Genomic DNA, 26,963 nt, shown 5'->3' on the forward strand with positions numbered 1-26,963 from the left:
AGGACAACACTCATCATCGAAGGACGAGAGCACCTGTGTACCGCTAACAAGACGTCAAGTAAGGTGCTTTGAACCAAGTCTTTCTACACCCTTGCTGGGCTGATGGTTAATTTGTTTGATTGATAGCCATCACAGTGGGCGTAGTTTGTAGCAACTGGGCGCTGTTTGTAGCGGCTGTCTGCGTTTTTTTATCTTGCGGCTTGAGTTGTGGTGGATATTTACTCTCGTTCCATTCCTTGTTGCGTCCCGAAGACCGTGCTGACTGTGTTTAGTTCCGCTTTACTTAGCATATTTAAATAATCGGAATACGGACGTTTGTAAATGTTCTCGAACCTTCAGCGGCAGAATCGTGAATATTTTAAGAATCGGAAATTTCACACACTTTTGTCACACCCCTATGAGTAAATGTTCCACTTGATTTGGTGTGGTTGGAGTGACCAGATGTTTGCCGTCAGTTAGGCCTGTCGCGATAACAAATTTTAGTGGGCGATAAATTATCTCATAAAGTATTGCGATATGCGATATTATTGCGCCCCCCGCCCCCCCCCAATTTTTTTTTTGAGTATTTATTTATTTATTGTCATCATCATCGGTATCATTGACAGTTGCAAGATGTGATATGAGCAACCCGAAAAAACTGAAGAAAAGACGAGAGGGCTGATGAGATAAGCATATGCTTATCAAGTCCCGTCCCCTTTTAACCGCTTTACAATAACACAGTGAGAATACAGTACCGGTATATATTAATAGATCAAGTACACCCATTTAAACGCAATTAATGTTTACTTTTAAATTAAAAAATACCTTTTAAGAAATCACAACTAAAAACAATAGACCATGCCTCTTTCAAGTAAAAGACTACAATATTAATACCGCACAGAAACACATAATAAATGTCTTTTTTCAAGAAAAAATAAAATTGCACTTAATAACTGAAGCATTTAGGCACATAGGTATAAAGTTGCAGTAACAGTAATTGCACTTCAACAACAACAGAGAAAAATAGACTAATTAAGTAGCAGTAAGAAAAATTTGGCTCTCAAAGATATCAAATATCATTTAACAGAGGCAAAACGGTCTCATTTCTTCAACAATGTAGCGGACTTCACTTTCCGTGAGGGAACGCTATTTTGCGCGGTGTCGTCTGTATTTCTCAGATCAAGCGAATACCTTTAATTGTCAATTAACGTGACGAGGAAGCTCCGCTTGTTGCGATGCAGTTTTCTTACTAAGCAGTGAAAACTGGAGAGGATGACAGTGTTTCAAATGAGCATGTAGATTTATTCTGTTGGCCATCTTTGTTGAAACAACCTCCAGAAACATTTTGCAGACTGGTTCGTCCTCTTCCTCATTCCGCTCGCTCATTGCTGTGCGCCGAGAGCGGACTCGGCCCTGCCTCCATCCATTAAATGGCGGTCATTCAAACTCAAATGTATAAAATGAACATACCCAGAAGTCAATAAAACAGAGTGGCACAAGGAAGCTGAACTTTAAACAGCGCTGCCGAGCACGTCTGCCACACATCTGCCGCAAGCGCTTGCGTCACGCACGCACGTGACAAACGCAAGCGCGCGCACGTGCACGCGAGGCGATAAATCGCAGCAGGAAATTTACCGTCTTCATTTTTATATACCGCGCGATAAATGGAATTATTGCATATTGCGACAGGCTTACCGTCAGTGTGTCTGACACAGCGTTACGCACTTGTTTGTGCAACTCAGTGTGTCTGTTCTACATTTGTAATTGCGCGTAATATATATACCTCATGTAATTACTTCAAACAAAGCAAATTTGTTAACATAGAAAGAAATCTTTCAATCTGCAAACAATAGTCAAATTACGTAGTTCGCAAGTCCATTGCACAGCTACTAAGAAAGAAAATCCACTATATTAGACTGAAAGACACTTTTGTACTGATGAGAAGATATCATATTTGAATTTTTGCCTCATCTAAAGAAAAAAACATTACTTGGGATGACCTTTAATGTGAACGGACTCTTCCGCCTTGATGCATGGCGACTCTTCCTCCTCCTCCTTGACGCATGCAGACTCCTGGTGCTCAAGATGATGGGCATGGCTGACATATAGATCTGAAAGACCGCAAACACACGGGCAAAATTTTATTTCTTCATTTGCAACCTTGTTCAAACTTGATAAACTCAAACCTCATCCATTGAGTTTGATGAGCCAATGACAGATACAATTCTTTTATGCAGTTGTAAGGGGAACGAGAGTGCAAGAATGAAATAAATGTTGAAATAAATGAAAAAATATTGAAATACAAATTGAAATCAAGGAATAAATGTTAAAACAAATGACTAATCTGACTAGTGATTTGTGTATGTCGTCCTCAAGTGGTTGGCCGCCATTACAGGGGTGTTTGCACACCTAAACCACTCCAACGTCAGTCAATGAAGTCACCGCCACGCCATAATAAAAGCCGCCACGTCTTGCAAATTAGATGGTTGTTTTTTCTAGATTTATAAGATACATTAATTAATCATTTTTAATTTGTATAATTGAACATGACGTCTATCTGAATAAATTTAGCTCATTCTTTATGCACTATTTACCGGAAGTTTTCGGAAATAGCACATCAAATACAAATACTGTCAGGGAAATTCAACTTTGAACTCAGAGACAAGTATCAACAGATAACAAAATGAGAATAATCAATCAAACAGCCAAGGATTGCCTGCAGCGAAGACTTTATAAACATTGTTAATGTCCAATAAAACGCACGTTGCAGTTTTATACCTTTATTAATTGCTCTCAACAGCCAGAAGTACAACTGGAACAACTTCCGTTTCAATAAAGCATTTTGTTGACCCCACTTTAGCAGGCAACTTAACCTTTTTTGTAGCATTTACAATTTTTCCATCTCCAAACTTGAAAGGCTTGTTGCTCTCGATGCTTGTCACTTTCTGCTTTTCACTTGCACTTAATCCATCCAAATAGTTGTCCAGCCATTTTTCCCCACAAACTGTCCTTGTGCATGCAGTGTCAATTACTGCTGATCCTAGAGCTTCTACCATGAAAATTCCATGATCACATTGCTTGGAATACAATGTAATGTTGCACTCTTCTGGTTGTTCACGGTATTGATGTTCATTTGTTATCTGATGTTCACTTGTCATCTTTACATTTTCCTTCTTGTGCGGACAATCCTTCACCCAGTGATATGTGCTCTGACAAATTCCACACTGAGTTCGTCTTCCATATTTATCAAGCGGATTAGTGCCTGCAATTGGTCCTCGAGCACGGCTGTTTTGGACACGTGACTGATCTCTTTTCCGGGTATCCGCGTAGTAAACGGCGTCTTTACTCACATTGATCGGTCCTTCTTTGGACTCGCTGTTGTCGCCAAATACCCGTTTGAGTGCCGATTTCATGTCGGCAAACGTGTGCGTCCTGCACGCAGTTAAAGCCAGCTGCTTGTCTTTCACGTCAAGTCCGGCAGTATCCAAAAGTTTAAACGCCAAAACTGCATCGGGAAGAATCATATTAAACTTACGAATCTTGTTGTATTTCTGTTCAAAGTCCGCAATATAGTCCGCCATAGCGACGTCATCCTTCCGCGTTATCTTGTCGAACTCGGAGTACGCCTCGTAGGCTCGGTCTTTTTCCTCTCTCAAAAAGACTTTGTCGAGTTCGGAGATCAGCGTGTTCAAACCATCTTCTTTATCCAAATCATCGGCTGGTATTTCCAGAGCCACGTCTCTTGCTCTGCCTTTTAGCGATAAAGTCACCGCTAGCCCTTGTTTCTTTTTTTCCAAGTCCGTCACCCGCGTCCATATTTCCAACTCATTTTTCCATTTCTCGTAGGACTTTCCTTCTTCAAATCCCGGGGGTAATCTGTAGTTGTTAGTGGCAGCCATCCTCTGCTACCATGTTAATGTCCAATAAAACGCACGTTGCAGTTTTATACCTTTATTAATTGCTCTCAACAGCCAGAAGTACCTTTTCGGCAGCAACCGCCAAAACACACTCACGGGCGCATTTTCTTACGTCACAATTATGCGCTGCAAAACCAAATGCCAACAGTGAATACAAACAATAACCATAAACCACTAACAAATTAAACTTAACAATCTCCATCATTTTTTTTTTTTTTTTTTTTTTTTTTTAACACAAGGATGCAAGTCAGTATTCAGTATAAATGATTATTAAAGGCATAACATTCAATGACATTTTTTGTCTTAAATTTAACAGTCAAAAGCATTCTTCAATAAACAGTTAATCCTCAAGTTTCCACTGTCCATCCTTCAACACCTTGAGAAGCAGTAAAGAGGAAGCTCCTTTTTTTGTGAGACAATCGGCCAATTGTTCCTTTGTTGAAGACCAGTGAACATGTTGAATCCTTCCGCTTTGGAGTAGTTCTTTAATGCCACTTACTTCTAGTCTCAGTCGTTTCTCCGTTACCGACTTTGTTGATTTGATGGCATCCACAAGTGAGTAATTGTCTGTGACACATGTCACTGGCAGAGTGCCATGCTTGACTTGTCCTGTTGTGAGTTCAGCGTAAAGGGATGACAAAAATATGGCATTATCGATCCCATCAGCAAGAGCAAGTGTTTCTCCGGCCAGTGTGCTCCGAACCACTCTCCTGATCCTCTTGGATTGCCAGCAGATAGGAGAGAATTTTCCTTCCTTGCCCATCAGCACAATGAGATGTCCACCTTGTGTTCCACCATCAGGAAGATTTCCCATTGAGGCATCACTGAAAACGACAAGCTTCAAAGAATCATCATCTCCTAAGTATTGGTATTTAAGTGTGACATTTTCTGACTTGAGTTTTCTTATCACTTTATTTGCTTCGTGCAAGGTTTGCACAGTTCCAGTTTTTAAGGTAGATGCAAGAACACATGTGTCAAACATGACATCTGGCCTGCTTTGTCTGGCTACCCATAGCAGCTGACCAATCTTTGACCTCAGCTGGTCGATCTCATTTCCTGTGAGAGGTGAATGACGGTTCAAAGCTCTTGATGAATCCATGACAATAGGTTGAAGATTTTTTATGTACGCATCCTGTTGCATCTCCACACCATTTTTTACAGTCGCCAGGTCCATTCCAACATAGCGAAAGCACTTGTGCTCCTCACGGCCCACTTGAAAAGCTGTTTTGAGCTGAGGAATGATGGTCTTGGTGAAAAGTTGTGAGCCACCCCATATAAAGTCATCTACATGGCATGCGAGGATGCCAGTTACATGGCCATTTTCATCCAACCAGTAGAAAACAGCAGGATCTACTTGTGACATTCTGGCTCCTGCTTTTTCCAGTGTGGCTTTGACTTTATTGTACCAGTAGAGTGAGGCATCGGCTAGTCCATAGACACATTTATTAAGTTTCCACACTTTTCTTTCACATCCAAATTCAGGAGGAGGACGAAGGTGAATGTCCCGAGACAGCTCTGCACCCTGAAGAAACGCTGACTTTATGTCCATGGAGTGCAGCATCCACTGTCTTTGGCAAATCACTGCCACGATCAATTTTAGTGATTCTGATGAGCATGTAGGGGAGTCTTTCGGAAGATCTGTATTGTTATACTCTTCGAATCCCCTAGCTACTAGACGTGCTTTGGGTACAATACCTTCTGTTGTTTCCTTCAGTGTGCACACCCACCTGGTGGACACCAGTTTTTGACCAACATCTTCCACCTCCTCAAACACACCATTGTTTTTCCAGTTACTAATTTCATCCTGTTTTGCCTTCTGAAATGAAACATCTTCTGTGACCAACACGTCATTGTCATGCATGTCGGAACATACCTCATCACTGTTCAGAGGCTCAAACTGAAGATCATCTACTTGACTTAGATCAGCTGATTTTGTAACACCAGCTACAAGTTCCGGTTCTGAGTATTGTAGGTTGTACCAGTTCTTGTACTGTCCAGTGGCTTTTCCGGCTCGTCCAATCACTTTAGCCGTGTGAGAAACACCTGTGTCTTTGTTCAGATATTTGATCACTTGTCCCTTTTTTAACTTCACGGAGTCTCCAGTTGTTTCATCCCTTAGCTGTGGATCATGATGATGGGTATTCCTTTCAAACTCAACATCATTGTCCATTTGTATGTCAGCATTTACAACTGTGTTTTTTTCACTCTGCTGTGGCTCAACCGAACTTGGTCCTTCCCTGGGATCACCATCAGCCTTCCTTAATCTCGATTGGTGAACTCTGACGTACGTCCCACCATGACGTACGAATACAACTACTCCATCTTGTCCTATTACAATGCCAGGGCCTTTCCATTCAACACAGTCTGCCCTTTTGTAGAACACTTTGTCCCCAGTGTCATATTTCTCATCATTTGGACGTATTTGCTTTCTGAGAGCTCTCCTTATTCTTTCTGAACACTCTGCCTCGGAAAATGCTTTCCTTGCTGTGTGTAAGGCAGTTAAATGTTGTCCAACCCATCCGCTGATGGTCGTGCCTTCCAGGGCAGGTGGTTTATCAATCAAAACAGAAGGAAGATTAGGATTGTGTCCAAAAACTAGTTGATATGGACTGAAGCCGTGAACATTGTGCATTGTATTTTTTGCCATAAGTGCCCAGTCCAGGGCTGTTTCCCAGTCACACTTGTTGTCCACTTTAACTTTCAGCAGTATTTCTGTGAGTGTTTGATTATGGCGTTCAAGCAAACCATTACTCCATGGGCTGTATCCAGCAGTAGTCTTTATTTCAATATTAAAGTTCTCTGCCATGTCTCTTATTTCATCATTATTGAATTCTCCTCCGTTGTCACTGAAAAGTCGTTCTGGTGGACCGTGAATACTAATCCAGGAATGAATGAATTTTTTTACAATTAGATTTGGCTTCTTGGAGGTGACGATGCATCCAGCACTGAAACGAGTAAAATGATCAATAATGTGCATATACCACACACTGTGTTTTAGCTCATGTAAATCCACTGCTACAGTCTCGTTGTAGCGAGAAGCCATTGGCAGACCTACAGCAGGTTTAGGCTTCGATTTGCCGTGTTTCAGACATATTTCACATTTGCCTACAATCTTTTCTAGAATAGAAATGTTCTCAACATCAGCATTTCCAGCATTTATGAGCAATGTTTTGAGTTTATCAACTGAAGCATGTCCGAACTGCTTGTGCAATTTCAGGAAAACTTTGTGCTTTTGTTCTTCGTTCATATATTCTGTGATCGCAAGTACTGTGTTCTCATATGCATTACTTGGAGATTCTTTACTTGATATATTTATACAGTAGTGTCCTGACGATGTCACTTCAAGAGCTAACTGTTGGTTCAACATGGTGGCTGTATCCTCCTGTAAATTTAGCACAGCCCCTGCTTTTTTCAGTGAAGCTTTACTAAGTAGTAAAGGGATGTCTGCTGGAACAACTTCCGTTTCAATAAAGCATTTTGTTGACCCCACTTTAGCAGGCAACTTAACCTTTTTTGTAGCATTTACAATTTTTCCATCTCCAAACTTGAAAGGCTTGTTGCTCTCGATGCTTGTCACTTTCTGCTTTTCACTTGCACTTAATCCATCCAAATAGTTGTCCAGCCATTTTTCCCCACAAACTGTCCTTGTGCATGCAGTGTCAATTACTGCTGATCCTAGAGCTTCTACCATGAAAATTCCATCATCACATTGCTTGGAATACAATGTAATGTTGCACTCTTCTGGTTGTTCACGGTATTGATGTTCATTTGTTATCTGATGTTCACTTGTCATCTTTACATTTTCCTTCTTGTGCGGACAATCCTTCACCCAGTGATATGTGCTCTGACAAATTCCACACTGAGTTCGTCTTCCATATTTATCAAGCGGATTAGTGCCTGCAATTGGTCCTCGAGCACGGCTGTTTTGGACACGTGACTGATCACTTTTCCGGGTATCCGCGTAGTAAACGGCGTCTTTACTCACATTGATCGGTCCTTCTTTGGACTCGCTGTTGTCGCCAAATACCCGTTTGAGTGCCGATTTCATGTCGGCAAACGTGTGCGTCCTGCACGCAGTTAAAGCCAGCTGCTTGTCTTTCACGTCAAGTCCGGCAGTATCCAAAAGTTTAAACGCCAAAACTGCGTTGGGAAGAATCATATTAAACTTACGAATCTTGTTGTATTTCTGTTCAAAGTCCGCAATATAGTCCGCCATAGCGACGTCATCCTTCCGCGTTATCTTGTCGAACTCGGAGTACGCCTCGTAGGCTCGGTCTTTTTCCTCTCTCAAAAAGACTTTGTCGAGTTCGGAGATCAGCGTGTTCAAACCATCTTCTTTATCCAAATCATCGGCTGGTATTTCCAGAGCCACGTCTCTTGCTCTGCCTTTTAGCGATAAAGTCACCGCTAGCCCTTGTTTCTTTTTTTCCAAGTCCGTCACCCGCGTCCATATTTCCAACTCATTTTTCCATTTCTCGTAGGACTTTCCTTCTTCAAATCCCGGGGGTAATCTGTAGTTGTTAGTGGCAGCCATCCTCTGCTACCATGTTAATGTCCAATAAAACGCACGTTGCAGTTTTATACCTTTATTAATTGCTCTCAACAGCCAGAAGTACCTTTTCGGCAGCAACCGCCAAAACACACTCACGGGCGCATTTTCTTACGTCACAATTATGCGCTGCAAAACCAAATGCCAACAGTGAATACAAACAATAACCATAAACCACTAACAAATTAAACTTAACAAACATGATAAATCACCGGTACAAAATGATGTGACTCAGCCAGGAGCTGAGATCAATCCAGAAGTACGAAGAAGTTCAATAGAGGCTGGACATTTATACTGTTGAAGCCCACCGTGAAACGAAACTTACTGAGAAACGAAACTCATCATCTCACGAACCTGGGTATTTTTCCATACAAATACATCTTTGAGCTGAGACCTTGAGCACCGGTCCCGGCTGGAACAACGATAAGAAAACAGTCCTCCCTTGTATTCATTCAGGGCATATTGAAAAACGGGAACATAACAGTCCATATTTGGGCATATTGTGATACAGTCTATGGGAAGGCACACTCAAACAGGATAATATCTCTATGCTACAATGTTCTCATGCAAGCATAACAAAAGCATACAAAATACAATGTATAATGGTTGTGTTTTAAGCATGAATAAAGTATATTCTTTCACAAATACCCTTTTCCTGCTCAGTTTATGGCGTGTCTTTAACCCGAATCGTCGCGTGCTAGCAAAGCATTTGTTCATTGCCGACGTCACTGGTTGTAGTTTTAGATGAGTATTTTGGGAAGATAAAAGTTGTCAATGTACGAGGGTCCATTAACTCATTCACTCTCAGCCATTTTCACCAGAGCAAGGCCCTTCGCTCCCAACCGTTTTACTGAATTTTGACTGATTTTTCAAGGCCCACAGAAAATTCTGTTCTATTGCGATATAAACATGGAACCCACCAACAGAAAGATTACTCTCTTCTTTCAGCAGAAAAAAGTAAGTTCATATCTTTTTCCATTCTTTAGAAATCAGCATTAGAAAATAGCTTAGTTTGAGCAATTTTCCAATTTCTGATGAAAAAACTGAGAAAATTAGCTTTTTGTAAACGCATACATTTCAAACATAACTTTGACTTTAACACAGCTATTTTTTGCATTAGTTACATCCTCAACATCTGAATAATGTTTTCCTTTTACAACATATCATAAAGAACAAGAAAAATAGAGCTTTTGATTGCAAAGCAACAATTTATTTACACATTACTACTGAGAGATGAAGCTGGTGGTGCCGAGATGACGCCGTTGTCGCCGCGTCAGCCGTGTAAACTTTTCCCTCATCTTTGTCTGTCCCACAAAGATGGTTTCTTTTTGAGTCTCTGCGGGGTCTGCTTGGCGAGCCCGCTGCACGGTGGTCCCTGTCGTGTTGCCCGGTCGCCCAGCGCCTGGCATTCCAGGCGTCCTTTCGGTTCTTTTGTTCGGTCGTCCGCCACCTGGCATCATGCCACCAGCGCTCTGACCGTGCTGCCCGGCCTTTAATTGCTGTTGAATCGGGTTGCGGGTCTTACAAAATGCGCTACTGCCCTCCAGTGGCCAGTTTTATTGCGTTAAAATGGGTTTGGAGCTTTGTTTTTTGTTTCTCAGAAAGAGCGGAAGCTATGGCTGCATCTTGTAAAAAAAAATTTTTAAAAACGCAAAAAAGATGTATAAATACGTTTTTGGGACAATGAAGCATTTAAAAATAGAACGTATTTATACGTTTTTGGGAGCAAATGAGTTAACAGAAGGACTATTATTGTTGTGGTGATATAGTACGACAGTATTAGGGACAAATAAATTACAAAAAAAAAAAAAAAAAAAGAACGACTAGATTGAAGTCGTACTATTGCTACCACAAAAAAAGTCGTGTTATTATGTAAGGGTAATGTAGCTGTAAGCCGCTACTCACTTTGCATACATGTACCTTAGCTATGACGAAGCATGAGTATAAATCCGTCTTGATAATAATTTGATTTAGATGAGGCAAAATATTAGAGATTTCCTTATTCGTAAAACCGATTCCAAACTAAAAGATGCTTTCGACTTTTATTCCTGTACAATTAATTAGACATTTTTTATGATTCTTATTGGAAAAAAATTATTGTTGCTAATAAAGAAATTCTAATTTGTATGAAATTAAACAATTTTGCCGCGGCACGACCTGGTGGGGCTGTCCGCCTCCGATGCAGCCCACCACTACCACCACAGCTTCAAAAAATCTTAGGGGAAACCCTGCAATGTAAATAATAATGTTAGCTGCTCTTGACTGTGTGCTGCGGGCGACGACGTCTTTCGACAGCTTTTTTTTATGGGGAAAGAGCCAGAAGAGGAGCCTACAACAGAGTCCATTCTGCATTGTATGTGGCTAAAAGCTAGCAAACGAGGCAACAAAATTGAATGCACTGAGAGCAAGATACCTCGTGGCATCATGCCTGCGACCAAGTCAAAATTTAGTAAAGGCCGCTGTTAAAAAAAAAAACCTGCACTTAATGTCGTTTTCAGCCCCTTCGTGTTTATTTTATATTTACCGTCATTTTCTGCCACACTTTGCCGGTGTTGTACCGAAATCTGCAATCTGTCAGAAACTGTGACGAAGGAGGGCGATGTTTCCAACAGCAAGGCCGACAGCAACGACGAAGAGGAATCGAAGAAGACCACTTACGCTAACGCCGTGAACTGTCATTTGCTACGTAAACGAGGCTCGCGACAAATTGCCGAGGCTTATTTTCCCTTTCACGGTATAAACGTCATGACATAGGATCATGACTTCGTTATTAAGATAATGTCTGCTTTTTAAAAAATTGCATGTTTCATGTGAATTTTTGACATTGTGCAATAGTTCGCTGTAATAAATTGCTATTATTCTTTATGAAGAGGTTACTGTGTAAATATCCCATTAAATGAATTACATTTAATATTGACGTTGTGAAAATGTGCTCTTTTCTAAATTAGGTACTGTATTGTAGTTGTGATATTATGGAATTCTCTTATAAATGACTTTATTCTTTTAACTTATGACTCTTCCTTACACACACATGCACTCACAATTTTAAATGTATAAGAGCAATATATAAATGTATATGCCGTGGTCAGTGATTGAGCTCGCTGTATTTTCCTTACGTTCTTGCCCAAGGCTCTTTGCTGATTTTCTGACCCCACCACATACTACATCTCTCAATTAGACCCCCTGAAAATTAGTTTAATCTGCTTTCGCAAGGGTCAATGTTACAGCGCCACCTATTGCTGGGGACGATCAGAATTTCTGACAGCCACATCTGCACCTATCGGAATATGTGATGATGAAATGTACAGACTCTGGGGGTCCAGTTGAGAGGAGATATAGTAAGGGGGAGTAAGGATGGTGTCAGAAGATCAGCAAAGAGCTTTAAGAGTGACTTGATTGTTCTTAGACACAAGAGAGAAGTATCACCATTTCTACAGCCACATCTGCACCTATGAGAAAACGTGAAAATCAGAATATAGTATCTGGAGGTCTATTTGAGGAAATATGCGTTCAAATGACGGTAAGAGGATGTCAAATAAGAAAGGAATTGCCTTCGATGGGCTGAGAAATAGCATAAGGAAAATACAGCCAAATCACACACTAACTACCGCATTTACATTTATATCATTGTCCTTATACATTAAATATTGTGTATGCGTGAGTGTGTAAGGAAGAGTCATAAATTCATAGAATCAAAGTAATTTATAAGTGCGGATAATTTCATCATCTCAAAAATATCATGCGGTAATGTAATTTATTAGTGCACACAGTTTTACAATGTCAAAAGTCATACAAAAAATATAATTCATTGAATGGGATATTTATACAATCACCTCGTCAGGAAGAATAAGAAGAATAGCAATTTATTGCAGCTCACTAGTTCACAAAATCAAAAGTAACTAATCTATTCAAGCACAAATTTTCGAAAGGTCAAAAATTCATAATATATGTGATTTTTTTTTTGAACCAGACATTTTCTTGATGACAACGTCATGATTAAATATCATGACTTTTATTCCGTGAAAGGGAAAATAACCCTCAGCAACTTGTAGCGAGCGTATAGCCTCATTTACTTAGCAAATGGTAGTTAAAGGGCAACTGAAGAGCTTTTCAGATTTCGCTCTTAAGTGTTTTACTCAGTTGAATCGTATTAAATCATCATTCGCTCTCTCAAAAAGTCACATAAAAAAAATAAATAAATAAATAATTGACCGCGTAGTTTTTGAGTTATCGCAATGAGGGACGCGCCGTCCTGCCGACTCCTACCTCATGACGTAACTTCCAGGAAGCCTCGCCACCACTCTGAACACGGAAATATAGCACCACGCTATCCTCGCCATATATTGCAAACATTTTCTGGGTTTTACTCGCGGGATTCGTCATGGCATCTCGATGTGTAGCGATGAATTACTCACAGGAAGATTCGAGACTCTAGGAGTGGTCCCCAAAAAACTTCTCCTGCAAAGGTTTGGACCGTTTTTGTTAGCATGCATACAGGTCCCAAATCGGCTCATTGTTTTCATCATTTCAGCCACGACAGCTTTAAAAACCTACAACAATGCAACCTTGGTTTTACAGAGACGTAAGTAGAACATTAATGGCTTTTTTTTGATAAACGAAGGGGGACTCCTACTGCATGTTTGTTGAAGTGCGACATTTTCTTTTTTTTTTTGCTGTTGGCCTGTCATAAGTAGATAGGTTGGCTGGCATGTCGTCTACTCATGTGATTTTTATGTAAATTCAAATGTCCCCAGCACCAAATAGGTCCTTGGCTCGTTTTTTATACTTCAACATCAAGTTCTGCCTATTTGAAGAGTGTGATGAGAATGGTTTAGTGTTCCATCTAGTTTGCCGTAGCAAAGCATATTGTGATGTGACGTATGAGGAAATACGAGTGTTGAATGTGCGCAGTTGCTGAGTGGATGCTAATAAAGAGCTCGTTGCTATATCCCATCCTCGCCGCAAGTCCATTTCATGACATGGTGTCAGAAGTGGGATCGCTTCACAATTAAGAAATATACACGGCGACTGTCACGGCAAGATGGCAAAGTTTGGTCCCCCGGAGTCTTTCGATTTCGCCGAGCCGGCGGAGTGGCCACTATGGAGGCAGCGATTTTCCCGCTTCCGTGTTGCGTCGAAGCTCGACCGGGAGAGCGGTGAAGTGTAAGTCAATTCACTTCTTTACGCTATGGGAAGAGACGCAGAGCCTATATATGCATCGTTCGTGTTTCCTGTCGCCACAGAAGAAATGCCGCACCCCGAATTTGACTACAAGACCGTTGTGGAGAAGTTCGACGAACACTTCATCCCAAAGCGAAACGTCATTCACGACCGCGCGTGTTTTCATAGAAGAACACAGACGGCGGGTGAGACGGTGGAGGCTTTTGTGCGGAGCCTGTACGAGCTTGCACAGCACTGTGAGTTTGGAAATACGCGGGACGAGCAGATTCGGGACAGGATCGTCATCGGAATAAGGGACATGGAAGTGTCGCAAAAACTCCAACTTGAACCGGATTTAACGTTGGAACGGGCCGTACACGTTGCACATCAAAATGAGCAAATAAAGCAGCAGAGTGCCGAGCGCGATGGAAGTGGACTTAATGAGGTGAGACGTAAACAATATAGCGGAGCAAAGAGAAACCATAATGATGCACGCAGTCACAGCAAGCCTCAGCAGTCATATGGTCACAACCAGGAAAAACGTAACTGCCCAAGATGCAACCGCAGCCATGGAAAAAGTGAGTCATGTCCAGCCAGCAACAAGAAATGCAATAAATGTAATAAAATCGGACATTTTGCAGTTGTGTGTCGAAGCAAGGTTATAAAAGAAGTCAGAATGGAGAATGAACAAGATATTGATAATGATTCATTTTTCATTGGTGGACTATTTTTGGGGGAAGTAGTGGAAGAAACCCCTACAGTGATAGAAGAGCTAATCTCAGATACTGACTGGGATGTGGAGCTACTTATTAATGGCAGCCCAGTTGATTTTAGAATTGATACTGGGGCTGACACCACTGTCATAGCTGAAAGAACATACAGCAAGTTACAAAACAAACCAAAGCTGATCCGTTCTGGGCCGACAGTGTATAGCCCAGGGGGCAAAGTCACATGTGTGGGGAAATTTATGGCCACGACTGTGTACAAAATGCAGAAATACAAGTATTGGATTACTGTCATCAAGGGGCCATTCGCAAGCAATTTATTAGGCAAAACAGTGGCAAAACGAATGGGGCTGGTTACAAGACTCAATGAAATAAACAAGGGACTGAAAGATGACTTATTTGGAGAAATAGGTCTACTGGACTGTGAGCCTGTCAAAATTGAGCTCGCCAGTGATGCGGTGCCCTATAGTGTCAACACGCCACGACGGGTTCCCTTCCCTCTGCTACCAAGGGTGGAGAAGGAGATAAAGCGAATGTTGAACCTTGGCATAATCGCTGAGGTCACGGAACCGACAGACTGGTGCGCGCCAATGGTTCCGGCGCCCAAACGAAACAAAGATGAAGTCAGGGTGTGTGTGGATTTAAAACGCCTGAACAAGTGCGTAAAACAGGAGCGATACATGCTACCCACATTGGACGACATAACGCCAAAGCTTTCAGGAGCCAAATTCTTTTCAACTCTCGACGCGTCTAGTGGCTTCTGGCAAATTCCACTGGACCCAAGCTGTTGGAAATTGACAACATTTATTACCCCAATGGGAAGGTTCTGTTTCAAGCAACTGCCATTTGGAATAACGTCGGCACCTGAAATTTTTCAGAGACTAATGAGTACTTTGCTGATGGGTCACGATGGAGTGGTCGTCGTCATGGACGACATCCTCATCTTCGGGAAGACCGAGGAGGAACACGACCGACGCTTGGATGCGGTACTACAAGCCATAAGAGCTTCAGGCCTCAGGCTCAACCGAGCAAAGTGCCACTTTGGAAAGACTGAGCTACAGTTCTTCGGGCACATCATAAGCGCTGATGGCGTAAAACCAGACAACGAGAAGGTCGAGGCCATTATCAAAATGCCTAGTCCAACAAACGTGGAACAACTCCGACAAGTACTGGGCCTAATCAATTATGTTGGCAAGTTTCTGCCTGGATTGTCTACAACATTGCACCCAATCACCAGCCTGCTCAAAAAGGAGAGCGCGTGGGTTTGGCCAGAACCCCAACAATGTGCGTTTGACAAGGCAAAGGTAATGCTAGCAAAAGCACCGGCATTGTGTTTCTACGATGCCAGCCGACAGACTGTGGTCAGTGTGGACGCGAGCAGCTATGGGCTGGGAGCGGCACTACTACAAGACCATGAAGGTGAGTTGCGACCAGTTGCCTTTTGTTCGCGCACACTAAATGAGGCAGAGAAAAGATATGCGCAAATCGAGAAGGAGTGTTTGGCGTCCGTTTGGGCGTGTGAACGCTTCGCTAGGTACATTCAGGGCATGGGTTCCGTCCGCCTACAAACAGACCATAAGCCATTAGTGCCGCTGATAAATACCTATGACCTCGATAAAGCGCCCCTGAGATGCCAAAGACTGTTAATGCGCCTCAGGAGATTTGATGTTACAGCCGAACATGTCCCGGGCAAGCAACTGGCAGTGGCGGATGCGCTGTCGAGACACCCATTAACGGGAAAAGACGAGTCGGACATGGACCAAGACGTTAAGGTCTACGTGAATGCAATTCTGAAAAGTAAGCCGATCAAATCAGCTAAAATGGAAGAAATCAGTAGAGCTACACTAAATGATGTTGAACTGCAAAATGTAATCTCGCACATTAGGAATGGATGGCCAAATAAAATGGTAGCATCTTCACCGTTGTGGGCATTCCATACAGCGAGAGCCCATCTTTCAGAAATTGATGGACTTGTGATGTACCAAGACCGAATTGTGATTCCCACAGAGCTCAGATCTGGTATTCTAGACCAACTCCACGAAGGACACCAAGGGTTGACCAAGTGTCGGGAACGGGCTAGAACAACGGTCTGGTGGCCTGGGATAGGAACACAAATTACAAAGAAAGTGACTTCATGCAACTTCTGTATTGAGCACAAGCCGACACAGAAACGAGAGCCACTTAAGACAACTTCCCTGCCAGCAGGTCCATGGCAGAGAATTGCGGCGGACTTGTTTGAGCTGGATGGAAAGAACTTTCTTGTCGTTGTGGATTATTATTCCAGAGACATTGAAATTGCTCCTCTCATTTCAACAACAAGTAAGCAAGTCATTGGCAAAATGAAGAACATGTTTGTGAGATGGGGCATTCCATTAGAACTGGTCAGCGACAATGCAACGCAATTCACATCAGCGGAGTTTCAGGACTTCAAGCAGCAGTATGGGTTTTCCCATGTGACTTCCAGTCCTCATTACCCACAGGCAAACGGGGCAGCGGAAAGGGCGGTTCAAACAGCAAAGCGAATATTAAAGCAACCCGATCCTTGCCTTGCCCTAATGTGCTTCCGGGCAACTCCGATTTCCGCGACCGGTGCAAGTCCAGCCCAACTCATGATAGGACGACAAATTCGCACTACACTTCCCGTGCGGGAAGAGGCTTTGGTGCCACGTCCTGTCGACCGCAACCTCGTTCGCCGGAAGGATGCTTCTGCAAAAGAACGGTATCAATATTTTTACAACAGACGTCATGGTGCACGTCGACTTCCTGATCTACTTCCGGGTCAAAATGTCAGAGTCAAGATCGACGGAGAGAAAGGATGGAAAACACCTGCCAAAGTTGTCGAGAAGACAGCTGAGCCGAGATCCTACCAAGTCGAGACAGCGGATGGAGCAGTGTTACGACGCAACCGACGACATCTTCAGGTGGTTCCAGGACCAGCCATCACTGAGAGGGAACAGCAACAGCCCGGAGCCAGAATCGGTTCGCCACATCGGGTCAACAGTTCTCCAAAGATGGGACCTGCCAGTCCACCGGAGCCATCGGAGAGCCAGGCGTCGCCACTACCTGCTCAACAGCCAACACCTGAGCCTACTTCACCGAGAAGACCCGTGAGGAAGACAGCAAGGGGTCGTGAAGTAAGGTTGCCTCTCAGGTACCAAGACTGAGTGACAGTTTCACCTAAATGCTTAAGTTAATTGGTTCAGTAAAGTTTGTATTTACATGCTTGATAAGAATTATAGTTAAAAAAATAAATAAATAAATAAAAATAAATAAATAAATAAATAAAAAAGGGGGGTTCCGAAAATGTATGGGCAGAATAATCCCTTTTCAGACGGAGGGTAGTCTACCCCGAGGATGTCTGATGTTTCTGATGTTCATTGAAAAAACAAACAATGTTTTCTGATGCAAGTGACTATTTCAGTTGAAAGAAATTACTACAGTATTATTTGCACCTTTGTTAGGGGGGAGATGTGATGAGAATGGTTTAGTGTTCCATCTAGTTTGCCGTAGCAAAGCATATTGTGATGTGACGTATGAGGAAATACGAGTGTTGAATGTGCGCAGTTGCTGAGTGGATGCTAATAAAGAGCTCGTTGCTATATCCCATCCTCGCCGCAAGTCCATTTCATGACAAAGAGGGAACAATAGCATCAAATAGATGCTGCTATGACTGGGGCATTATTATTTGATCACCAAGAAATTATTATTAAATTAAAATTAGGATTCATCCAATATTGACTGATCCAATATAGTGATTTTTTTTTTTACCTCCAGGAAGCCAAACATAAAAAAATAAGTGGCGGAAACCTTCAACACGATGAAAAAAGCCTTGCAAGTCAGTTGCCACCCAGTTTCCCAAAATCAAGAGAGAGTGGGTCGAGTCATATGATGACCCAAGTGATGCGGTGTCCAGCGATGACGACTGAAGAGATCCTATGAGGCCTGCCAGATGCTGAATTTCTTCCGTCTGCGACATCAGATGACGATGATTTAGGAGAAATAAATGTAGCAAATTTTGATGACATGAAATCATAAACTAGTCATATATACAGTACACATTTTTTAAAAGAAAAATCTAGTTTCCTTCATATTTGAATGATAATGCATTATCTTTGTATAGAGAACACTTCATGCTACAGAAAAGAGTAAATACATATTTCCCACTGCCATTATCATTTTTCAATGTTGCGCTAGTCCGTTGCTATCCTAACTTTGTGTTGCTTATTAAATGTATGTTCTTTGATGTATGCCATTGTGTGCTTGGTAGAACTTAGCTTATAGGTTGCATCACAATCTGACAGCGAAAGCTGATGCTGATTCAACATAAATCTGGTATCATTTATTATTGTGGCCTATTGAATATTTTTTTCAGAATGTAATATAATTACAATATATTATATACCAATAGAATACATTAAACAGTCAACAAAATGTGTCAATGTTGTTAACAATTTATGATTTTATTTTTTAAATGTAATTCATGCCCCTGTCAGTGCTTCAGCCTCCTCAAGTTTGGCTCTCACGTCTGGGATCTCCTGATGACACAGGCATACTCTTGGAAGGGTAATTACTTGACGGTTTACAGCAACACCTGGAAAATAAAATGGTTTTGTCATTTATTTTGAAATATCAATAACATATCATTCATTTAGCCACATTTGGGCTAGCTTTATCATATTTAGATCGGTAGGAGCTGTCCCATTACCTAATATCCAGTTTTAGCTATGTGTAGAGCATGGAAAAACATACAACCATGTAATCGCATTCTAATAAAAAAATCACGATGCTGGACTTACCACTCACTCTCTCGTACGTGAAGTGTCGAGCTGTCAATTGGCGTCATGACGCCATCTGCTGTGTCAAGTAAATCGCCGTCATCTGACGCCTCAGGTTCAAACATGTAGGGATTAATTGTAGTTCATCTTTCCTGGGAGCCTTTGCCATCGGTAGCGTCACGAAAGAGCGATCCTGAATGGTTACCTTTGGTGGAAATATCATTGAAAATATCGTTGTTGCTGCTATGCTAGCTGTGGGTAGTCTTCTGTTGCCTACGTCACACTTCCTGGTTTGCGAAGGGACCATTAACTGAGTGCAAAAAAACTAAAAAAACGCAAATTGTCCTTACAATTACGTGTTGATAATGTCATGGTTGTTTTGACGAACTCGTCCAAAGTTTATATTCATAAAATTACACCAAAATCCGGAAAGGTCTTCAGTTGCCCTTTAACGCCGTTACCTTAAGTGGCCTTCTTCGATTCCTCATCGTCGCTGCTGTCGGCAAACATCCAGCTCTTTCGTCACATAATCTGACGGACCGCAGATTTCGGTACAACACCGGGGTGACTATTTTTTTTTTGCCATTAACAACGATAAGTGATGTCATGGGAAAGGGGTGGGGGGGGTCAATATATATATATATTAAGGGTGTCAACAATAATTGATGCAGCGATGCATCCCGATGCGGGGAAGGGACGATTCGATTCGATGGAGGCAACACGCTGAATCGATTCAGCGCATTTTAAAACATATAAGTACGTTCAAAAATCTTCCCTGCGCAATTCCGGTGATGCAATGGATTTGGTTTCCCCATTTGCATTGTTATTCTCAGAGAGAGCTACTTCACATTCAAAGCAAGCCCGTAGAGGTTAGATCGGGCCTAAAAAATTCCAGCCCAACCCGACACGGCCCGCTGGTATTGAAGCCCGACCGGCCAGATCAATTAACTATAGATTTGCATGCCTGAGCCGAGTGATGCGGGAAAAAAAAAGGCAGCAGCAGCAGCAATTTATTTTCATTTCTTCAAGTTTTCTTACTGTTTAAATAGTCTACATATTTTTATAAGAGTTATAAAAGCCTTTACACAACGAAATAAGGGTTAGGGTTAGGTTTAATTAAAAAAAAAAAAAAAAAAAAAAAAAAAAAAACCACAGTTTTACAGACACACAGAGGAGAAGATTCAAAAGGATCACATTTGCCTTTGTGTGCATAAATAAAAGTGTCTTTCGTAACGAATTCTCAGTTGGCAAGAAAAAAACGCAAGTTTACTCAATATTTAAATAGTCTACATATTTTTATGATAATTATAAAAGCATTCACACAACGAAATAACGGGAGGAGAAGAAGAAAAAGAGGGCTGCGCCACAGCCCTCTGCGCATTTAAAAAAAAAAAAAAAAAATTATTAGTCCGACGCGGCAGCCCGACCCGGGTTCGGGCACAAGATCTAACCTCTATGCAGGGGGGACGAGGAACCCAAATCCGCTTCCTTACCGGAGTAACGTCACAGACAAGCGCAGTTGTAATTGAGAGAGAAGAGAGATAGGACATAACATAACAATGGCTGAAATGGAGAAAGAGGGAGCGAGAAATATTATAGATATAAGATAGGCTATCCATCCATCCATCCATCCATTATCTTCCGCTTGTTCCGGGGTCGGGTCGCGGGGACAGCAGCTTTAACAGGGAAGCCCAGACTTCCCTCTCTCCAGCCACTTCAACCAGCTCCTCCGGCGGGATCCCAAGGCGTTCCCAGGCCAGCCGAGAGACATAGTCTCTCCAGCGTGTCCTGGATAGGCTAGGCCTACATTTTACTTTTGTTCTACATTGCAATTTAGTTGATGTTTTGTTTGCAACTGAACTGATCCCTGGATTGATATTGCGATAAAGATGCTGCTGCACTACAATATTTTCTTTGTCGTTTTCTTTAATATTTACTTGAATATTTTTATTGATGGGTCGTTCTGACTAAAATACAGTGACTGTTATTACTGATTTTGCACAGGAGTTCAGATGTTGCACTGTGTGAAAGGCTGCTACTGTGTGTAAAAAAAAAAAAAAAAGAGAAAGCCCTGATCTCATTCAAAGCACTAATTAAATGCTGTGATCTGATTTTTTTTTTTTTTAAGATATATATGAAAGTATACTATTTTCATTTGACTTAAACCAGGAGTGACACAAGAGCCAATAAAAAGTTGTTTAATGTCTGTCCGCTTGTGTTGGCTCATGATTCACGAAAAATATGCTTTGCTTTAGAATTTTAATGCATCCCAGGCTTTAATGCATCGCAATGCATTGCCGAATCGAACCGAATCGTGACCCTCTGAATGGAATCAAATCGAATCGTGGCCTTCCGAATCGTAATCGAATCGTGAGGGCAGTGTCGATGCACACCTCTAATATATATATATATATATATATATATATATATATATATATATATATGGGTGTGTGTTCACACACACGCACCCCCCCCACACACACACACACACAAGTTAACCAGCAGTTAACCATGTAAAATGCGATTAAAAAGTCGAATGCCTTGACAGCACTACTTTTAACATGAAAAAAGAGTTCTCATCACAGGGATCGGTTTTCCGTCATGTACATATCATCGAACGTGAACCAACCTTCTTGTCTGTGAAGAACAACCTTTGAGAAGAACCTTTGTGAAGAACAACCAACTTCCTCCTGGAACTTTACTGCAGCCGGTGTCGTTCTCGTGGACATTTTCCTGACTTGATTTCTGAACGATTGACAACGTGCCTTGCAGCTTTGTTAGATGTTGGTCAGCTAGGCTAGGCTAGGCTAGGCTAGGCTAGGCTAAAGTAGATCGCAAAACGTCAACGAGTGGTCTGACTCGAAAACTGATGTTTGAGTCCGTAAAGTGGCTATTGCTGGACACGTCGTCGAGGCTTCGGGTTAGTTAAGTGATTAAAGTCGAGGAAAAACAAGCCACAGAAAAGGAAAAATACGTTCCATCTTAACAGTGTTCCGACATCTCAGGATTCCCATCACATGAGCATACCTTTCATTAATGCGCATGCGCGCGCTCCGACATCTCAGGATTCCCATCACATGAGCATTGTCATTACCCGATCGTGACGGGTGCATCGATTGTGACGGTTGCTACTGCGCACGCCCAGATCGACGCCTGGACTGTCAACACCACAGCGATCCTGAAGAAGGCCCAACAGAGACTCTACTTCCTGAGGGTTCTCAGGAAGAACAACATTAAAACTGAGCTCTTGTTGGTCTTCTACCGCTGCTCAGTGGAGTCGGTGCTGAGCTACAGCATCTCGCTGTGGTTCTCCAGCTGCACCGCAGCAGAGCGGAACCAGCTCCAGAGGGTCATCAACACCGCCCAGAGACTGATTGGCTGCCCTCTTCCATCCCTGGAGTCAGTCTATAAGACCCGCTGCCTCAGGAGGGCTCACAGCATCACCAGAGACTCCTCACACCCTGGCCACCACCTGTTCCAACTATTACCCTCTGGGAGGCGTTTCAGGGCAATAAAGGCCAGAACTAATCGACTAAAAAACAGCTTTTATCCGAGAGCCGTCGCTGCTCTGAACGCCTCACACTGAATGTGGTTTTGGATCAATGTGCACATGTACAGTGAAATGCATATAAATTTTTTTTTTTTTTTTTTTTTTCATAATCATCCTTGCCCGTGTATATATCCCCCACCTCATAGAGTGTATAGTCTTTTAAGTACTGTTATTTTATTTTATTTATTTCCTTGTTTTTGGTCCATGAGAGCTGCTATTTTTTTTAATTTCGTTGTTTCTGTGTTGGAACAATGACAATAAATTATTCTGATTCTGATTCTGAAAAATACGTTCCATCTTAACAGTGTTCCGACATCTCAGGATTCCCATCACATGAGCATACCTTTCATTAATGCGCATGCGCGCGCTCCGACATCTCAGGATTCCGTGACGGGTGCATCGATTGTGACGGTTTGCTACTGCGCACGCGCAGATCAACGCCATTTTCTCCCGAGGGATGACGGGAGATATAGATTTATGCGTTAGGCTCGGACATTGAGGGTTTTTTATGCGATGTGTACGCCGCTATCTTCGAGTAGCATGAAATGCTTGAATATGTCTTAATAGATACTTCGAGTGATCCGAGAAGATGAATGTGGATACCTAGCATCTTCCAAGGTACCTGGTCGACGGAACGCTTCCAACTACTCAAGTGGGCGCCGTAAGATTCGACGAATGGTGCGTGATTTCATTGTTAAAGGTAAGTAAAACTGATGTTATACTGGCAATTTGTGTTATAGGTCTGAAAAGAGGGTCATGAATATATGAGCCTCTACGTTTTTTTAATCCTTTATAGGCCAAGTAACTATTTTTTATGCCATTTAAAAAACGCAGCTCCATAAACTATTTATAAAGATATTGAAATCATTGAAAAAGAGAGGCACTTTTTCTATTTTTGTTTTTTAAGTAGAAAATGAGAAAGATATGAGATGTTATAATAAAAATAAGTGAAACTGTTGTGAATGTCAGGTGGGAGAAGGTCCAGAGCTGAGTTTTATTTATTTATTATTATTGATCTCTGTCAGGTGGTGGTCATTTTAATCTACTGAATTTTAAGAATCTCTTTGCTTTTTTAATTTTCGTCCAACAGATAAAAGACCCCCCAATGAAATATATGCGCCTGGTCATCAAGTCAAAGGGGAAGCAGACTATCCTCATGGAGTGTCAAAATAACTCTGGGAACTAGAGCGGCGTCGAGGCCATTTCTAGCTTCTATTGGCCAACAATGATTCAGGACATCAATGAATGGGTAAATGCCTTAATTGAGCAACTAAGTTAAATCAGAAGCGTTACATGAAATTTATTTCATCTAAAGTAATGATTTATATTGAAGCACAAATGGATTGTTTTCACTTCTCAACAGACATTACGATATTAGACCATCCTCCTTTTCAGAATTGTAGAAATATTGTAAATAATTTTTTTTTTTTTTTTTTTCTGAAAAATTATCAAATATTGTCACATTTTTAAAGCCTTTTTGGTGGTCTGTTTTTCATTTTGTGACACTTATGTCAAAGAACATTGGGAGGTATTGGGCATGGATTTATTTGCATTTCTTTTTAAAGGCATGGGCACAGATTTGCCTTCTGGACAGAGAAAGCGTCCCCTCTTCTTCAGGGATCTCTACAGCCTGTCTTCAGGGTTCCAAAGGCAACCCCCTCTATATCTTACTAAACTTCAATCAGACAGGTAAAAGAAAACTACAAGATAATCAATCAATGTTGATAAGGGGAATGGTCATCACTGCAATTGATTGCTTACCTGGTCATAACGTTCACCTGCATGTCATGTGTAAATTATGTCTTCTTTGAAAGGTTGAGGATGACACTGACAGCTGCCTAATCCTGGACATAATTTCCTTTGATCTAAATTGAGGACATAACTGCTATACTAGTAATTATAATTAGAGACAGGGCCCAATGAGGCAGTATTGCGCAGGGAGTTTAGTAATTGTCATGAGAAGCCAATTACATTTTAAACGTTTGTTTTTTAATAAATTTGATACTTTTTCATTGTCGGCTCACCTATATTACAGTTGCCAGAAGTATTGACTGCCAACATACATGAAAAAGTTGTCCTTCGGGAAGGTGACCGTGCTATATGCACATTGGCGCTTGTGTGGTCCAGAATCAGAGACCTTGGTTCTCCAGACTCCTTCAGAAGACGGCCACATTTTAAATGGCTTAACAGTAAGTACTTCAGTAAAATGCAATGACATGTACTTTTTTTGTGCTGTTGTCACATTTGTCTACAAGCTATATATGTAAATGTGATTTTTTTTTATCCCACAGGTGTCTGGACATGGAGCAGGTTCTGTGCAGAATTCAGGAGAGAGTATTACAACATGTACACCATTGAGATCTGCCATGGGTATGGGGAGCAGTTCAAACAATCCCCACGAGGTGAGTTGCACTGTGTAAGCTTATCTTGGTGTCATTAGAGACACTTAATATCTCAACAAAGCATAGACATGGTGGAAAAGCCACAGTGCTTGGAAACGGTATTTCTCAGTGTTTTTATGTTCTTTTATAGGATTTGTTGGAGAGGAGAAAAGGGGTAAAGTAACGGCGTTTTACTGCGAGGAGGAAACACCTACAGGATACTGCAGTTGTTCCTGCTGTCCAATGCATTAAACTTTAATGTTTTTGTTTGAGTTTGTTCTACACATGCACATTAAAACTGTTTCAGCTTAAGGCATTTTGTTTTCTTCAATCTACGGCATAATCATTGGATGCTTTCCTATGAAACTTTTTTTTTCCCCCTAAATTTAATACAGCAATAAATGTCACCTTACAGCTTTTGTTTATTCACCTTCTCTACTGTTTATCCTCAAGAGTATTTCTAATTATATTTATGCATTTGTAGGTTTGTATTATGTATTTTGGACTAAAGAATGACTGCCACATAGTTTTCAGTGTTGTCATAAATTTTCTGTTGTTCTTCCCTAAAGCTGTCAGACTGTTGAACTCTTGCCATGCTCCGTAGACCCCCAATATTACTGGACTACTATGATCATGTCTATATACCTCACGCACATCTTAGCCCCTAACAAGCTCAAGTCAGCCAACTGCTAAATTGTTTTAGTAGTTACATATTTTTATACTTCTATCCAGCGTTTTTGTCTTTCTTGCTTGTTATTTTTGTATGCACCTTACAGTTTTGCTCTTTTATACTCACTCTGCATTTATATTTGCTTTTAAAACGGGACCTGAGTTCTAATTTCTCACCATTAACATGTAAATGTGAACTGATGAGACAATAAAAATCCTTGAATCCTTATAAAATGGTCGAAATATTACAACAATAAATTTGACAGTGATAATGTTTTGTTTTTTATAATCACAGCAAATTACATGAAACTACGAATATACCAAAATATATACAAAACAAAAACATTTTATTGTTGGATTTAGCTGCAGAATTAAATCAAAGCATGGGCTTTAACAAAATTTTGTATATATACTAAATATAAAAAAGTCAAAATAGAGGCTCTTTTTAATTGTTACTGTTAAGGACTAAACTATACTCACCATATAAATCTAGGACTCTGAAGCCTTCGTACATTATTACAATAACAATTTCTATTTGTAATACCATTGAGAAACGTATGTTATAACAAAGTCCGTAAGGTTTAAAGTTTTTCTTTTAAATTTAACCAGCGTGAATGGTCTCTGAAGGGGTTACTGGGGGTGAGGGGAGGGGAGGGGAAGACATTTAAGTATGTAAGGGAAGCACTTTTTCAATTCTTTTAAAGAATTATTATTACTATATTGATACACAGATAAGGGTGGAGGCAAACTGTAGATGATGTACATTTTTATACAGTAGATGGCAGTATGCACTAAAATTCGCGATTAATAAAAAAAAAAAAAAAAACGAAGAACTAACGCGCATGCGCAGATAGCTACCCGATCGCGACCGTCTCTCACGTGACTGCATCACGTCACTTCCTTCAAAGGCTTTACGCTTATAAACGCAAGAGATTCAGACATAAAAATTCACTATTCTTCGATGTCTTTAGGTTGATTAATATTTTTTTATGTCAGAATCTACCACATAAATCACTCTTGCGGCATCGTGACTCAAGTGGGGGCGGTGCTCTACGCGCATGCGCAGAACCAATCGCGGCTTGCCTAAGATTTATTCATGATTAAATAAAGTCTTAAGGTTTTCTTTTTGTGTACACATGAATTGCTTGGATCAGGGTGTACCTCAGATGCCCTACCGATTAAAAAAAATACATTTTAAATGTATTTCGATCATTGAGTCTCTCACATATATGTCTATATCTCCCGTCATCGCTCGGGA

General features: G+C 41.3%; 1 protein-coding gene and 1 long non-coding RNA gene across 2 annotated transcripts in view; one reads left to right on the forward strand and one right to left on the reverse strand.

The window, feature by feature from the left end:
* The window catches only part of LOC130928530 (gastrula zinc finger protein XlCGF57.1-like), a 41,410-nt gene extending 18,560 nt beyond the window's left edge, over window positions 1–22,850 (reverse strand). The window contains exons 1-2 of the mRNA XM_057855211.1: window positions 21,735–22,850; window positions 1,980–2,090 (exon numbers count right to left, since the gene is read on the reverse strand). Of these exons, the coding sequence (XP_057711194.1) occupies window positions 1,980–2,090; window positions 21,735–21,834 (211 nt within the window). The 5' untranslated portion in view covers window positions 21,835–22,850. The remainder of the gene's footprint in view (window positions 1–1,979; window positions 2,091–21,734) is intronic.
* Window positions 22,851–23,114: 264 nt separating this feature from the next.
* Window positions 23,115–25,348, forward strand: LOC130928565 (uncharacterized). Its single transcript, XR_009066700.1, has 6 exons — window positions 23,115–23,355; window positions 23,746–23,904; window positions 24,221–24,344; window positions 24,691–24,844; window positions 24,947–25,057; window positions 25,188–25,348. It is a non-coding gene; the product is annotated as an uncharacterized LOC130928565 (long non-coding RNA).
* Window positions 25,349–26,963: the final 1,615 nt, after the last annotated feature.

The sequence above is a fragment of the Corythoichthys intestinalis genome, chromosome 13, assembly GCF_030265065.1.
Source record: "Corythoichthys intestinalis isolate RoL2023-P3 chromosome 13, ASM3026506v1, whole genome shotgun sequence".
Lineage (NCBI taxonomy): Eukaryota > Metazoa > Chordata > Actinopteri > Syngnathiformes > Syngnathidae > Corythoichthys > Corythoichthys intestinalis.